This window comes from Narcine bancroftii, chromosome 1, assembly GCF_036971445.1.
Source record: "Narcine bancroftii isolate sNarBan1 chromosome 1, sNarBan1.hap1, whole genome shotgun sequence".
Taxonomy (NCBI): domain Eukaryota; kingdom Metazoa; phylum Chordata; class Chondrichthyes; order Torpediniformes; family Narcinidae; genus Narcine; species Narcine bancroftii.
Window position 1 is genome coordinate 70,814,768 of NC_091469.1, and position 14,614 is coordinate 70,829,381.

General features: G+C 37.6%; 1 protein-coding gene across 15 annotated transcripts in view; it reads left to right on the forward strand.

Moving 5' to 3' along the window:
- Positions 1 to 14,614, forward strand: part of agtpbp1 (ATP/GTP binding carboxypeptidase 1) — a 336,033-nt gene that overhangs the window by 274,538 nt on the left and 46,881 nt on the right. For 13 of the 15 annotated variants that reach the window (XR_011354825.1, XR_011354830.1, XM_069929750.1 and 10 more), the window contains 3 exons: positions 3,265 to 3,396; positions 5,819 to 5,995; positions 11,876 to 12,033. Coding sequence is in view for 11 of the 15 variants with exons in the window: in XM_069929750.1 (XP_069785851.1) it covers positions 3,265 to 3,396; positions 5,819 to 5,995; positions 11,876 to 12,033 (467 nt within the window). In the remaining 4 variants the exon portion in view is untranslated. Of the gene's footprint in view, positions 1 to 114; positions 255 to 3,264; positions 3,397 to 5,818; positions 5,996 to 11,875; positions 12,034 to 14,614 lie in introns of those variants that run through there. The other 2 variants (XR_011354831.1, XR_011354832.1) reach the window with 2 other exon arrangements.

Consider the following 14,614-nt stretch of genomic DNA (forward strand, 5'->3'; position numbering starts at 1 on the left):
TGCAGTGATGACCAGGACGTCTAAGTATCTTATGCTCAGCACTCCACAGCACTTGCTGGGCCTGGCTTCTTGACCGTTGGACCATTAATCGGTTTCTTCTGCTCAATTTGCCAGGGCCAGACTTCACATGCTGGGACAGACAAATCCCCTACTTCACCGAGGGTCGAAGACCCATCAGTTACCCTCACCTGGTTTAACCCGACTGCTAAGATAGTTTACCAGGGTGTGTCTGCTACAGCTACTTGGAGCCACAGGTGAGAATTGAGTGGACTAGCTGCCCGAAAGTGGCATGACAGGCTCCTCCCCCACCAGAAGTGCTACCCCTCCTTCGACACCCCATCAAACAACAGAGTTTTTGTTGTCATATCAAACCTAAGGAAGTAGAGGCACTGGCATGCTTTCTTGACAATGCCATTAGTGTGTTGGGTCCTGGAAAGATTATCTGAGATTGTAACTCCTAATAATTTAAACTTGACCACCTTCTCTACCTCTGATCCACTGGCATGCTTTCTTGACAATGCCATTAGTGTGTTGGGTCCTGGAAAGATTATCTGAGATTGTAACTCCTAATAATTTAAACTTGACCACCTTCTCTACCTCTGATCCCTCAGTGATCACTGGATCGTATACCTCTGGTTTTCCCTTCCTGAAGTCAACAATCAGCTCCTTGGTTTTGGTGACATTAAGGGCAAGGTTGTTGTTGGTGCCCCATTTAACCAAGTTTTTAACCTCCCTCCTGTATGCTGACTCATCACCTTTCTTTATACATCCCACTATCATGGCATCATCAGTAAATTTGTAGATAGTTGACCACCGCCAGTGGGCTGATATCGCCTCAAACCGTGCATCTTGGCGCCTCACAGTTCGGCGGGCAGCAACCTCCTTTGAAGAAGACCGCAGAGCCCACCTCGCTGACAAAAGGCAAAGGAGGAAAAACCCAACACCCAACCCCAACCAACCAATTTTCCCCTGCAGCCGCTGCAACCGTGTCTGCCTGTCCCGCATCGGACTTGTCAGCCACAAACGCGCCTGCAGCTGACGTGGACATTACCCCTCCATAAATCTTCGTCCACGAAGCCAGGCCAAAGAAGATAGTGTTATTGTCGTACCACCGAGTCACACAGTCGTAGGTGTAAAGTAAGTAGAGCAGGGAGCTAAGAACACAACCCTGTGGTGCTCCCATACTTAAGGAGATTGTGGAGGAGATGTTCTTACCAATCTGCACTGATTGCGAGGATCCTGGAATCATTGCATTTTTAATGATTTAATCCAGAGTAGTATGGGCTCACAGGTTTGGTTTGCTTTGAGCATTTATGCTTATTTTCTATCTAGACCTGAATGCTTGTACTAAATGCAGCAATTCCAATGTAAAATGTATTGTAATGGTCCCACTGAGGAACTCAAATATACTGGAGTGAAATTATCACTCTAAATTTATTTTCACATTTTTTTCATTTGATAATCTAAATAATAATGCACTTAATCACATTAATTAACAGAATTAAAATTGAAATGGTTAAAGGAACATGGTATAAATGCAGCATGGTATAAATGCAGGAATAAATTATTGCTCCTGTATTTTGCCCATATTCCTGTCAAATAAGGCCTGCTTTTACATTTTCCTTTTTTTACAAGTAATAATTGATTATTTGTTTATGTAGCAAATCAAAATTTCAGTATTAAATCTAAGTTAAATCACTGGAGAAATTATTATTGCAGCATAGTAAATCTATTCTTTGCATAATCATAATTTATTCCATGATCATTCATTTGTAGTCTAATTAAACTTTAATTTGGAAATGCTTTACATCTGAGTTCCAGAAGCTTGAAGAACCTTGAGACTCGTGTGGTAAACACCTACGTTTCAGGGTCACATCATTGGCATTATGATTTAAGTGAAAGCTGGGTATTTCTATTCAAATCAAGGAAGTCTTCAAGAACTGTCATTTTTTTTGGTCAATCAAGCATGTAGGTAATTAAAATAGAATTGGCAGGAACAAATACTTTGCCCATGTTGATCAATCTTGGAATTAGCTACTTTGAATGTGTTTAAATCAAAAATTCAGATGCATTTAGTTCTGACTAAATTTAAACAGCTAAGCATTGATGCAGTAAATTACTTATAGTATCTTGTATCTTTGTGTCAGTATTGCAGGTCCCTTTTATTCCCCACATGTATCCATTAAACTAAATTGGTTTTTGAAGCTACATTACATGTTTGGCATAAGAAGTGGAATATTTCACACTGATGCAGTAAAAAAAAATTGGGTTCACAGCAAGATATCTGGAGTTTTTCTCTGAAACTAACTGCATTGCCTTTTCTTGAAAATTCTCAGTCCAAACATAATCCTAACCCATTTCCAAATCATTCATCTCTTAGCCGAGCAGAAAAATACACTGTTGTTTTGATAATATATTTTTAAAATCTCATTAGAATTTGTTCTGCTTTTTACTGTGGAAATAATTCTTCATCAAATTTCATTAACTTAAATTGTCAATATTGGTATTACTGTTACTTTGTGCCTCTGAAGCTGAGTGATCCTGACAATACCCAAATTGGTTATGATGACTTTCTGTATTTATTAAATAAAATTCATTTCCACTTTATTTCTTTGGCCAGTTATCTCATCCGATTAATGACTATTGTTTTGGTGGAAACTGTTTCTTCCTTTGAATATTATCAGAACTTGCTGTGCTAAAGACAGAGAGAAGCAGGAAGGTTAAGTGAGTGTACAGGAACAGAGAGTGCAGTGGCAACTCTCAATCTATTGATCTGCCTCCAACTGCCGGCATAAATATGGAGCTGGAAAATATGACAAAACATCATCAAATAAAAATGATAATAAAGTCATTATTTGTGCTGGAACAACAGGAAACAACGATTGTACCCTATTTGAGCTAAATATCTGGGAGATTATCAAGTCAAGCAGCCATTTGATGAAATTGACAGGTACAGCCAAATATAACCAAATATCAAGTGGAAATCATGGTAAGGTAAACCAAAAAATTGTGAAGTTTATGAAGAAAATTAAACAAGTTCCAGGCAAAATAGCATTGAAGAATCCAGTTGAGAAATTGGCTCACAGTCACCCTGTGGTTTAATTACGTAATGACTATAATGGTTCTCATTGGAAATAAAAGTATTGTATGATAGGAAATAATAGCACAAAAACATTGACACAAGACATCGTGCATACAGATGGAATGATTTCTCATCTAAATGAGGGAAATTAATAATTATGTTGTCTTCCATTGGTCCAACAGGTTTTTTGTGACTATCATGGCCATTCACGCAAGAAAAATGTCTTCATGTATGGCTGCAGCATAAAGGAAACAGTGTGGCAAACTGACATCAGTGCTTCCTCTAGTGACCTTCAGGAAGACCTTGGGTATAGGGTAGGCATGCATAGTACTGTCCAGATCATTATTCTTTAATTTAATACTGAGTTTCAAAACTTAAACACAATGCTACTACTACATCTGATGTGCTTTGCTGTCCATTCACTTAGTGCCATTCCTGTACTTCTCCAAATTTGACTACAAATGTATTAATTTATAAAATGAATGCAACCAAGGGCATTATATGAATATGTTTAATACACTCATTACCCATTTAGACTCCAATGGTGCCAGCGGTAGAAAACCTAGTGTTAAACATAAACAAATATGATGGCCTTTTTTTTTAGTGAAACTAAATGACATGACACTTGATATTTTTGTAGGGATGAAAATTGATTCAAAGAGGATTGGAGGAGGTGGTTCTTAAACTCTGCCTCACATAGTTTAGGTCTTTAGATGATGGCGAAGGTCAAGGTGTAGGGACAGGTATTGCACCTCCTACAGTGGTAGGGGTAAGTATCTGGGGACAGGGAGGGATACGCAAACCAGGGAGTCACAGAGAGTGGGCACTGTGGAAAGCAGAAAAGCATGGGGAAGGAAAATGTGATCGATGGTGGGATAATATTGTGGGGCAGAAATTATGAAAAATTATGTGAAGGAAGATAGGTTTAGAGACAGGCGAACTCCACCTTGCCTCAGGTGGGGTAAGAGTAGAAGTCTAGGAAATGGAGAAGATGCAGGTGAGGGAAACCTATGTTAACTGAAAAAATACTTTTTAGATGTTGTGGGGTGGAAACCCTCATTTCAAAAACAGTTGGAGAAATTGAGAGAAAGGCATGGCATCCTTTTAAGACACAGGTGGGAGAGTTGTAGTCAATGTACCTTGGGAGTCAGTGGGGTTATAGTGAAATGTCAGTGGATAATTTATCTCCAAAGATAGAGATGGAGTGATCCAGAAAGGGGAGAGAGGTTTCAAAATTGGCCCAAGTGAATTTAAGGGCAGGGTGGAAGATATAAGCAAAGTTGATAAGTTCCCTACAGGTGCAGGAGGTAGCACAAACATGGTTGTCAATGTAACTGAGAATGAGATGGAGAGTGGTGCCTGAGTAGGTTTGGAACAAGGACTGCTCCATTTTATCAACAAAAGGTGTGGTTATTGTCCTGAGCTACACCCGACTTTTTCCACGTCAGCCTGTCTGTCCTCTGCCTCATCCACTGCCAGGATAAGGCCAAATGCAAGCTGAAGGAGCAGACAGAATACGCATATTCTGACTATGTAGTCTACAACCCAATGATATGAAGATAGAATTCTTCAATTTCAGGTAACCCAGAGCTCCCTCTGTTGCTTTCTCTTTCCTTCTTATCCAGCTTGGTCTTTTCAAATACACCCTTCTTTGCAAACACCATCCCTCTGCCCCATTACTCAGTTTCTTTCCAATCACTGTTCTGGTTCCACCTGCCACTTATTCACACACTCGGTCATCTATCCCCATCCCTCTACTATTCCAATCTGGCCACCATCACTCCCTTATCTGTTTCCATCCATCACATTTATTTCCTATCAGATTCCACAACCTGTCACCCTTTATTGTCTCCACTTGTTACCCCCAGCCTCTGCCGATGCCGTCACCCATTTCTCCCCCACTGGGTTCCATCTTGACCTCAATTCCACCACCTATCACCTCCCAGCTCCTCCCTCATCCTTCATCTCTCATTTATACTCTCAGTTCTGATGCAAGATCTTGACTCAAAACTGACCACTGCTTTGCCTCCAGAAATGCTGCCTGATCTGCTGAGTTGACTCCAACAGCTTGTTTTATGCTTTTTGCTTCAATTAGACATGTTGCTTAAAATAATGTTTTAAAAATAATGTTTTGGTTAATCATGACTGCAATCCATACTATAGCAGCTATAGATTATAGAGATGTTCATAATTTTTTAGTATTATGCTATATTAGAATTTGAATTAATTCCCTGGCTTTGAGCAATTTGCAGACTCCCATTTTAATGTTGATTGAATTAAATTCTGCAGAAAGAAAATATGACAAATGTTGAGATAACTCAGTGTCACCAATTTAGTTTTGACCAGCACTGTTAATTGTGTTTAACTTAACGCCCCTTATGTCTCCTTAAGAAATCATATTTTCTCAGCTGTTCCTGTGAAGAGAGTCCTGTCCCTTGTTGGGAAAATGTCCCTTAGTCATTTGTGAATCACAAGAGCATAATTCAGGATGATTTAATTGCATCATCACTGACTATTTGTAAGATTATTGTAATGTTTCAAATACCTATAATTCAACATTCTGCTTTCATCTAAAAACATACAGTAGTTGGGTATTTAGGTTTTACAAATTTTTCCCCCAGTAGTACAACCTTGCAGAAAATTCAAATAATCTTCAGCAATTAAAATAAATTAACATGTAATATGGACATTTCTGTTAAGCTAATTGTTATATTTTCATACTGTCTGGCCATTTAGACTCTGCCAAAGGTGTTGAACCAAATTGCACCAGCGTTCTGCATGAGCAGCTGTAGTTTTGTCGTGGAAAAGTCCAAGGAATCCACTGCACGGGTGGTTGTGTGGCGTGAAGTTGGTGTGACGAGGAGCTATACAATGGAAAGCACCTACTGTGGCTGTGATCAGGGAAAGTACAAGGTAACAGAAAAACTTAAAGATTGCTGCAAAAAGAATTTAAAAATAAATTGCTTCATTTAGAATTTTGGTCCCCAAATCAATTATGAGTTGTAAAACTTGCTCAATTTTTTATCCCACTGATTCTGTTTGATCCAATTCACCTCATTGCAATCCAACAAGAGATACTCCATTACATTAAAGAACCTAAGGTTTTTCAATATCTAGTCTTCTTTATCCCCATTTTGATATTATTGGAAGATTGATAATTCTTAATTGGAGTTTACCTATGTTTAAACACTCCTTAAAATGTTCAATTCAGACATGATGTAAAAAACAATGAGATACAGGTACACAATCCTTTATCCAGAACCCCTGGGGAACAGTGTGTTCCGAATTTCGGATTTTTGCAGATTTAAGAACAAAGCCAGCTGCCCCAGATTTAAGTCTTCCTGAATTGTGCTGCCGTATCCACCCTCGCCCAACCTAGTTGCGCTGTTCTCTCTCTCTCTCTCTCTCTCTCTCTCTCTCTCTCTCTCTCTCTCCCTCAGCTGTACCAGCACCAGGAAAAAAATGCCAGTTTTTGGAGCTTTCCAGATTTTAGATGTCCTGTATTAGTAAGAGCAAACTCTAAATTTACTTTGAAAACAGCTGGTATGGATGGAATATATTGTTGGCAAGAAATAGGGAGAATTCAAGGATGAGAAATGGGTAAAATTTGACACTAAAGTTGCTTCAAGTTCAAAAATTTTAAAAAAGCAGAACACTGTAAATACACACAGGTTAGGCAACATATGTGACCTGTGAGTAAAGGGGGGAAAGTGTGCCTCCTTTACATCTGGTAACAAACCAACAGTGCTCTCCATTTTATCATCTTTGCACTTGCCCAGTGCCATTCTGTGGACATTTTAATTGTGATTTGCAACAAATAAAGATCTCAAGGGGACCACATGGCCTGTACCCTGAGGGCGCAAGTGTAAAAGGTTAGACTGAAAAATCTTTGTCAGGATACAGCTTCCCCCACCCTCAACTGCCCCAAACCCCAAATGAGGATAGGTAAATTGGAATACTGAATTCTATGCCAATCAGGCAGAGAAAGTTAAATAAAAAATGGATGAATGCGATTACATTAAAATTACGTAACATGTATTTTTAAAATGTTTTATTTTACAAGTCTTTTAACTGTAAAGGCATTTTGAGGTCCGCGAGTTTGCTTGGTTATTTATACTTAACATGTTGTTAAAATCCATATCATTATGGATGAAGAAGTCTTGGTTTTTCAGATGTGTTTTCTGTCCGGTATTGCTAAGTCACACCCTTCTTTCGATGTAAATAAAGTTATTTGCCTCGTCTCTGATATGACAAAAGACAGGGCAGTTAAATTCCCGTTTGTTGATGTTCATGGTCAGTGTATTTATAAGCACATTCTGGAGGATGTGCACTGATTTACACTTTAATAACTATGGACATTGCCACCTTCATGATTATTTGGGGGCAAAATTTAGGCCAAATTGTTTTTCGAAGATTGCAGCCATAAGCAGTATATTTTTCCATAAATGCAGCCAGAACCAAAAAGGTTTGACCAAATTTTTTAGTGTTTTAATCAATTGCTCTCAATACTCAGACCCTTGTAAAATTTCAACTGCTTTACTAATATTCCATATGGATGGAGATCTGTTGTCCTTGTTTGGCCTTGTTTAGATGTGACTCTCACTAACTGCTCCGTGAACTGGCCTAGAAACTTAATCAACTACTTCAATAATTGAAAGGAAAAAGGCTCACAATTACCTTCTCAGATCAACTAAAAACGAGCAATATGTTTTTAGTGTGTCTCCAAATCCTTGCTTTAACTTGTTTGTGTGTACTTAACAAGCTAGATCTTAGCTTAACTTTATTTTGAGCCTCCACATGTCAAGTAAAAACCATTCCAAATTGCACAATGGATCTCTGAGAATTCAATCTTTCTGGATTGATCCAAATTAATGAAATTAGCATTTTAAATGTGTTATTAAGTATCTAAATCACCTGCTTTTTTTTCCCTCAAAATGTGCACAACTTCTCTTTAGTTCAAATTGCACTGTGATTCTGAAAAAGAGAGCCATAAGATAATAAAACAGCATGAACTTAGCATGAAATAGATATTACTTCTGTGATTAAAAATGAGTCTGTTATTTTTGAAACAACCCCATTTGGTGAAAAAAAACCTCGCTCATTCGATACAATTATCCATGAAAAAGAAACCAGCTTTCATTCAAGAAACATGATAGTAGATATACTGGAGTTGCTAAGGACAGTAATCTTATTCCAGGGCTTCATTGCACATTTTAAGTGAAAAGGCATCTATTATTGGAACATTCAGATGAAGTTACAGCTTTGAAATTATTTTCATGCATTCATTATATTATTTTCAAGCATTATGCATATGGAATTGACAGACAGGTGGTCAGAAATACCACTCCCTGTGGGGGGAAAAAAAACCAGAAAATGCATTTAAAAGAAAACCACAGGGACATTTGCCTCCACAGACTGGGGCTAAAAAATTGTGTTCAGAGAATTGTGTCACAGAAGGATTGCAATTAGAGACCACTCTCAAGCCACTCTGAAACTAAAGTACAATGTTGCCGTTGTATTTTGCCTCTAGATGAGTTTCAGACCACATTTACATGCCATCATTAAACTATTCAAAACTGTCTCTGAATTTTACCTGCCTTTGTTCCTGCCTTGGCTATTTGCTTTTGAAACCTTCATCCATGTTTTTATTTTCTCTAGATTTAAGTCATCACATCCTGGACAATTGTGAGGAAAGCCTTAGCAATTTTACAATGTTAATATACTTTAAATAAGTAGCCATTATGTTCAAGTAATTTGTATGAATCTGGATTTAACAAGAGATAATGAAATTGATTGTCCATTGATTGTTATGCTAAATGCCAGTATTTTGCTAATTGTCAATGTATGATGCCAGTATCTGAAAAGATGTTACAATTTTAGGGATAAATCCTCTATTAGATACAAATGATAGGTAATCATTCCAAACGGCTTCATTATTTCTTAATGTGATGAAATGCATTGATGGAACAAAGTATTGTTAAGACGTACGACTAAAAGCTTAATCTCAAAGAAGTAGTTTGGACCTTAACAGTGGAGAAGGAGGTAGAAAGGCAGAAGAGTAATTCTAGTGTCAGGGTTAGATATCTGAAGACACAACAAAGATTGGAGTTGAATGGAACAAGAAGATTAATCTTATAAAGACATTTGAACACAATTTGAGCTGTCTCATTATCTAATTGAGGTCAGCTAAGATGGGGATGATCGCCCAGGATACGGTTTAGGAAGTTTTAAGTTTTTGACGAGGTCAAATGTGTAGAAGATGAAGATGGGTGGTTAGCTGGGAAAGTATTGCAGTAGTTGAATCTGGTTGTGCAAAAGAGATCAAGCAGAGAAAACAATACTGAAGAAGTAGAAGCAGGCCTACTCTCTGGTAGGAAGAATGCACAATCAAGCAATGGGCTGAATGTGACAATGAGATTTCATTTAATCTGAATTGGCCTGAAACAATTGCTCGGCAATGCAATCAACAATGAGTGTACAGAATTTTTGGCAGGATGAAAGAGATTAGCTTCACTTTTACCAATAATTATTTGGGAAAAATGGCAGTTTTTGCAAAGCCGTAGATTAGATAAGCAGCTTTAAAGCACTGAATTGAATTGAAGGGTCTGCTGGATTTCTGCACAACATAGTGGAAGTAGATTTGTGCAGATGATGGATGCTTGGGATTAAGAGGCCAGCAATGTAATCTGCATGCAAATAAGTGTTTGAGGGCTGCACACTTTTTTTTCATATGGCTACAGATCAACGCTAGTGAACAATAAAATCTGGTGGTTTAGAAGTATGAACTATTGTTGATTAATTTTTCTACCCTGAGATCAATTTTTCAATACATGATCAAATTGCAGTTAGCCTTTTATTCAGTAAGTACTGCAACACCTGCTTCCCCTTGTCTGGCAAGCATTAACAAGCACAATCCTTCTGAGATAGCTGAACTCATTTATTTGCCTCTCAAAAAGCTATCCCACCTCAAAGAACAAATCAACCCTACCTCTACCATAAAATGCCATCTTTAATAGAAGCTATAAATTAAAATCAAAGTTGCTGGAAAGCCAAAATTAAAACAAAAATGCTTGAAGTGCATGTGCATTTGAGCAAGCTCATGGGCCGGAAGGGCCAGTTACCATGCTGTATCTCTAGACTAAATGATCAGCAGGTCACGCAGCACTTGTGGAATGTGATTAATGTCTTAGATTTGAAATGTTAAGTCTGTTTCTCTTTTCATTGATACTGACTGACCTCTATTTTTTACTTTTGAATAAGAAGTAGTTTTGGAGTCAAAATTTGCCTATTTCCTATCCTTCAATTCTGCCTGTTGCTTGGCAGATTGAAGTGAAAGATGAAAGTCTGCAGAGGCTGTGATTGTAGTAAAAACAGAAATGCTTAAGGAACTCAGCAGGTCTCGAAGTGTCCATAGGAGGTAAAGATATATAACAGATGTTTCAGCCCTAAGCCCTTCATCAAGGTATGAGCAGAAAGCATGCAGACTGAGTGTAAATGGCCCAAAATAAGAAGGCTGGGAAGAAAGAAGGAAAGGGTAGGAGTGGGTGAGCATTGGCAAACAGACAAAAGGACGATAATTGGATATGGATAGGAGGACAGGTGAGGAAAGATGAGAATTGCTCACCCCATTCCCATGCTGACATGTCTGACCATGTTCTCATGCACTGTCAGACTGAAACCACCTCCAAATTGAAGGAATGACACTGGCTATTCCGTCTGGGCACCCTCCAACCAGATGGCATTAACATAGATTTCTCTAGTTTCCATTAGCACTGCCCCCATTTTTCCCCTTGCCCTATCCCCATTTCTCCTTTCCTCTCGCTCTCTCTTTCCTCCGGCTCTGCATTCACAGAGTCACCCCCTCCCCTGATCAATTCTCACCTTTCCTCTCCACTCCTATCTGTCCAATTATTGCCTTTTGCCTGTTGGCCTGTGCACCCCCTGCCCTTTCTTCCTTCCTCCCCCAGCCTTTTCATTCAGACACCTGTCTGCTTTCTGCTCATACCTTGAGGTCCGAAACATCAGTTATATATCTTTACCTCCTATGGAGTCCGTGAGATCTTCTGAGTTTCTCCAGTATTTTTCTGTTTTTATTTTTCAAGATTGAATTACTGTTTGGTCTCATTAATATGTCATTACCAGAATAGTATTATGGCAAGACAGAGTTATCATTTGGGTCATCCTATTTCTGTAACAGAAATGACCACAAAAAGGAAAATTATAATGTCGTTGTTTATTAAGCTGCCCGAGATTCTGCTGTACATATCCCTAATACTCTTTTATTTTGGGGGGGGGGGGGCGGGGGTTGCTCTCCTCCTCCTCTGCAATGCAAGATGTCTGATTTCTAACCTTCCAGAACTGATTCTATCCTGAACCACCAACTGTTTCTCGGTTCACAGATGATTCTTGACCAATTTCTATTTTATTTTTCGAACAACTGAATTTTTTGATTTCACAGTTTTTCTGGCTTTACTTCCTTTTCTAACCAACCTGATGAAAATATTCAGAGCTCAATGTCTGGGAGCCTTTGTGCTGGAGGATTTCATGCTCATTGCTTCTGGACATAGTTAGAAGAAGAAAATTGCTGACAATACAGCTAAGAAGCACAATGTAACCAAGTAGTAACTTGGTGCATTTACACTCTGAAATCTGCAAGAATCTTTTACTTATTAATTCTAATACAAACCATAACTAACCAAACTAGATGCATGAAAAACAAAAAGATTATGAATGATATAACAGCAGCAATGAACCTTGTAACATATGATGTTTTGTATTTTATGTATTGTAAAGGGCCAACAAATAGGGACAAGACAGTTGGAAGAGATGGGAGCAAAATTCTGCATTAGCCTTCTGCGTCTGAAGAGGATGACATCTGTGGAATCTAGGTTGCCTCCCAGCCTCCTGGATGTCGAAAATGATTTGATTGACACTAGATGCAACGTAACCAGGTAGGATATCTATCGAATTTCACTGTGGACTTTAAATTGGTTTGGTCTTGTAACCGTGTATCCTTTGAAATATAGGAAGATTTTTGGAGGTAAGTGGCCATGCTGTTTAGGAGTATTCACTGAAATAGTTCCAAGCTTCATGAATTATAAAACGTAATGATGGGAAAAAGCAAAAATAAATATATATCCCACATGTTTTAATGATATATATCTGATTTTAAGATAAGGATGATGGTTCCAAAAACAATAACTGATTTAGTGTCACTTCCAGAATCATTATTGTTCTTAATTTTGTGTCTGGGCTTCTTTCTCATTAGATGGACTCTATCACCTCAATACTACTTATTTTGTCAAAAGAAAATATCCAAGGAATTATGAAATTCTGTTTAACTCTAATCATTATGGCTGTTTGGGTTGAAGATGCAAAATTACTATTTTTCTATATTTTATTTTTGAATTTCAAAGACTCTATAAATTTAAACAAACAATATATCACTTTCAACACCAAAATGACATACAGAGTCTGTTTTTATCCCCCGCCCCCCACCCCAATACAACTGAAAATAAAGTCATAGAACCTATACATATACAAAAAACACAAATACCAATGAAATGCAAAATCCTTCAATTGATCTTTCAATCCATTACCTGATGTCAGAGTGTTATGATCTGTTCTCATCTGTGACATTTTTATAGGTTGTTTTTTTGTTCTTTTTTATCTCCCCCTCCCTCTTCCCCATTTCTGACAGGAAATCCTACACCAGGAGAATAAATGCATTCATCCATCCATCATTCATATGTCTCAGAATAGTACTGTCACTTTTCTTAGTATAACTTCAACTCATAAGTAATCAATAAACAAAAGAGAATGTGAATAAAAACAAAGTTACACTTTTAATGAAGTTGCTGATTCATGCTGGAATCCAGTTCTGCAAACACTGGGACTGTGGCTTATTCGAAGTCCAAATTGCAATTCTGTCATTATAAATCTAGGTAGTGCATAACAGCAGGATAATCATTTGCCAATGCTGAGATCTTTCTTGTCAAGCTCTATAAACCCCACAGGGATGCATTCCACAAATGATATCTGAATAGTGATCCAGTTGGAAATGTTCACTGATTTACTTACCTCATTGTTAGAGAAGCTTTGAATCCACTTGTTACAATCTTAAAATCAAAGTACAAGTATAGATGATTTTTAATTAGTGAACACGATGCAATCTAATAAAGAGAAACAAACAAAAATGAAAGATAAGCATTCGAATGTATATAATTAAATTGACTACCATCCAAGTTGAGATAGAAGTGGGTAAATAAGTTAGTTTTGTTCTTTTTAAGAATTTAAATGCACACTTGATCCATACAGTCTCAAATTTATGAGCTTTGCTTTTACCTATTTCTCAAGTTACTTTAGCCTAATGCTCATTTAACGGCTTCAGCAGTTTTTCTTCTATTCTGCATAGTGGTTGATAACCTTCAGCCTCAGACTTGTTCTGCAAGTATTATGCTAAATTCATTGCACTTATTTTATGGTGCTTTTTTGCTACATTCAAATGAAATTGAAGGCACCTAGTACAGGGAATTGGCTCAATAAGGCATGTGGAGAATAAATGTGAAAAAGTTGAAGGGAAGAATGTTCATTAATTCATTCTAGTGTTTCAAACTGTTAATTTATGTACTGGTTAGGTACTAATCCGAGCTCCAACTTTAAGATTTAGTCATAAACTCATCTCCATTTGATGTTCTTTGCCATTTTCAACTCGTATAAAAAGCCAAATATCAGATTGTTTATTTTTTATGATTTATCATGGTCCTCTTTAATGAGCCTGATTCAAATTTTCTTGATCTCTGTTTAATTTGGAATTCTAGCACTTTTGTTACCTTAGTGTGTTAACTTGATCTAAGCCATTCCACCTTTGGAAAATGTGTGAAAGGAACTATATTCACTTCAGTATCTATGAAAAGAATCATATTTTTGCATGATATTTCTGGGGAATGGGCATGCGGATTATTTCACCCTTCCCTCCTCCTCTTACTTCCAATAAAATTATTGTCAGTTAATTATTACGGTTAAGGTGGAAAAATACACACATTGCAGCATCCTAAAAATGTTATTTAAAAGGATCCTTTTTTTAGATCCTATTATTTGAAAAATAGTATAGATTTTCATAACTAATTCATTGCAATCCTGAATTATTATTTTCACTGACATTTTAAGCTATGGAATTTTATGGTCTAATCAGCCATCTTCAAAAACATTGTAACAATAAAGACTAGAGATCAGGGTCTTAATCAAGTACAAGTGATGAACAATAGATCATTATAAGACCATAAGACACAGGAGAAGAAATGGGCTATTCCGTCCATCAAGTCTGTCCTGGCATTCAGTCATAAGCTGATCCATTTTCTCACTCGGCCCCACTGCCCGGTCTTAACCTTTGATGCCTTGGCTGATCAAGAATCTATGAATCATTGCTTTAAATACACCCAATGGCTTGGCCTTCACAACCACCTGTTGCAACAAATTCCACAACTTCTGAATGCAGGTCAAGAGCCACCAAGTGCTCCTCATATGATAACC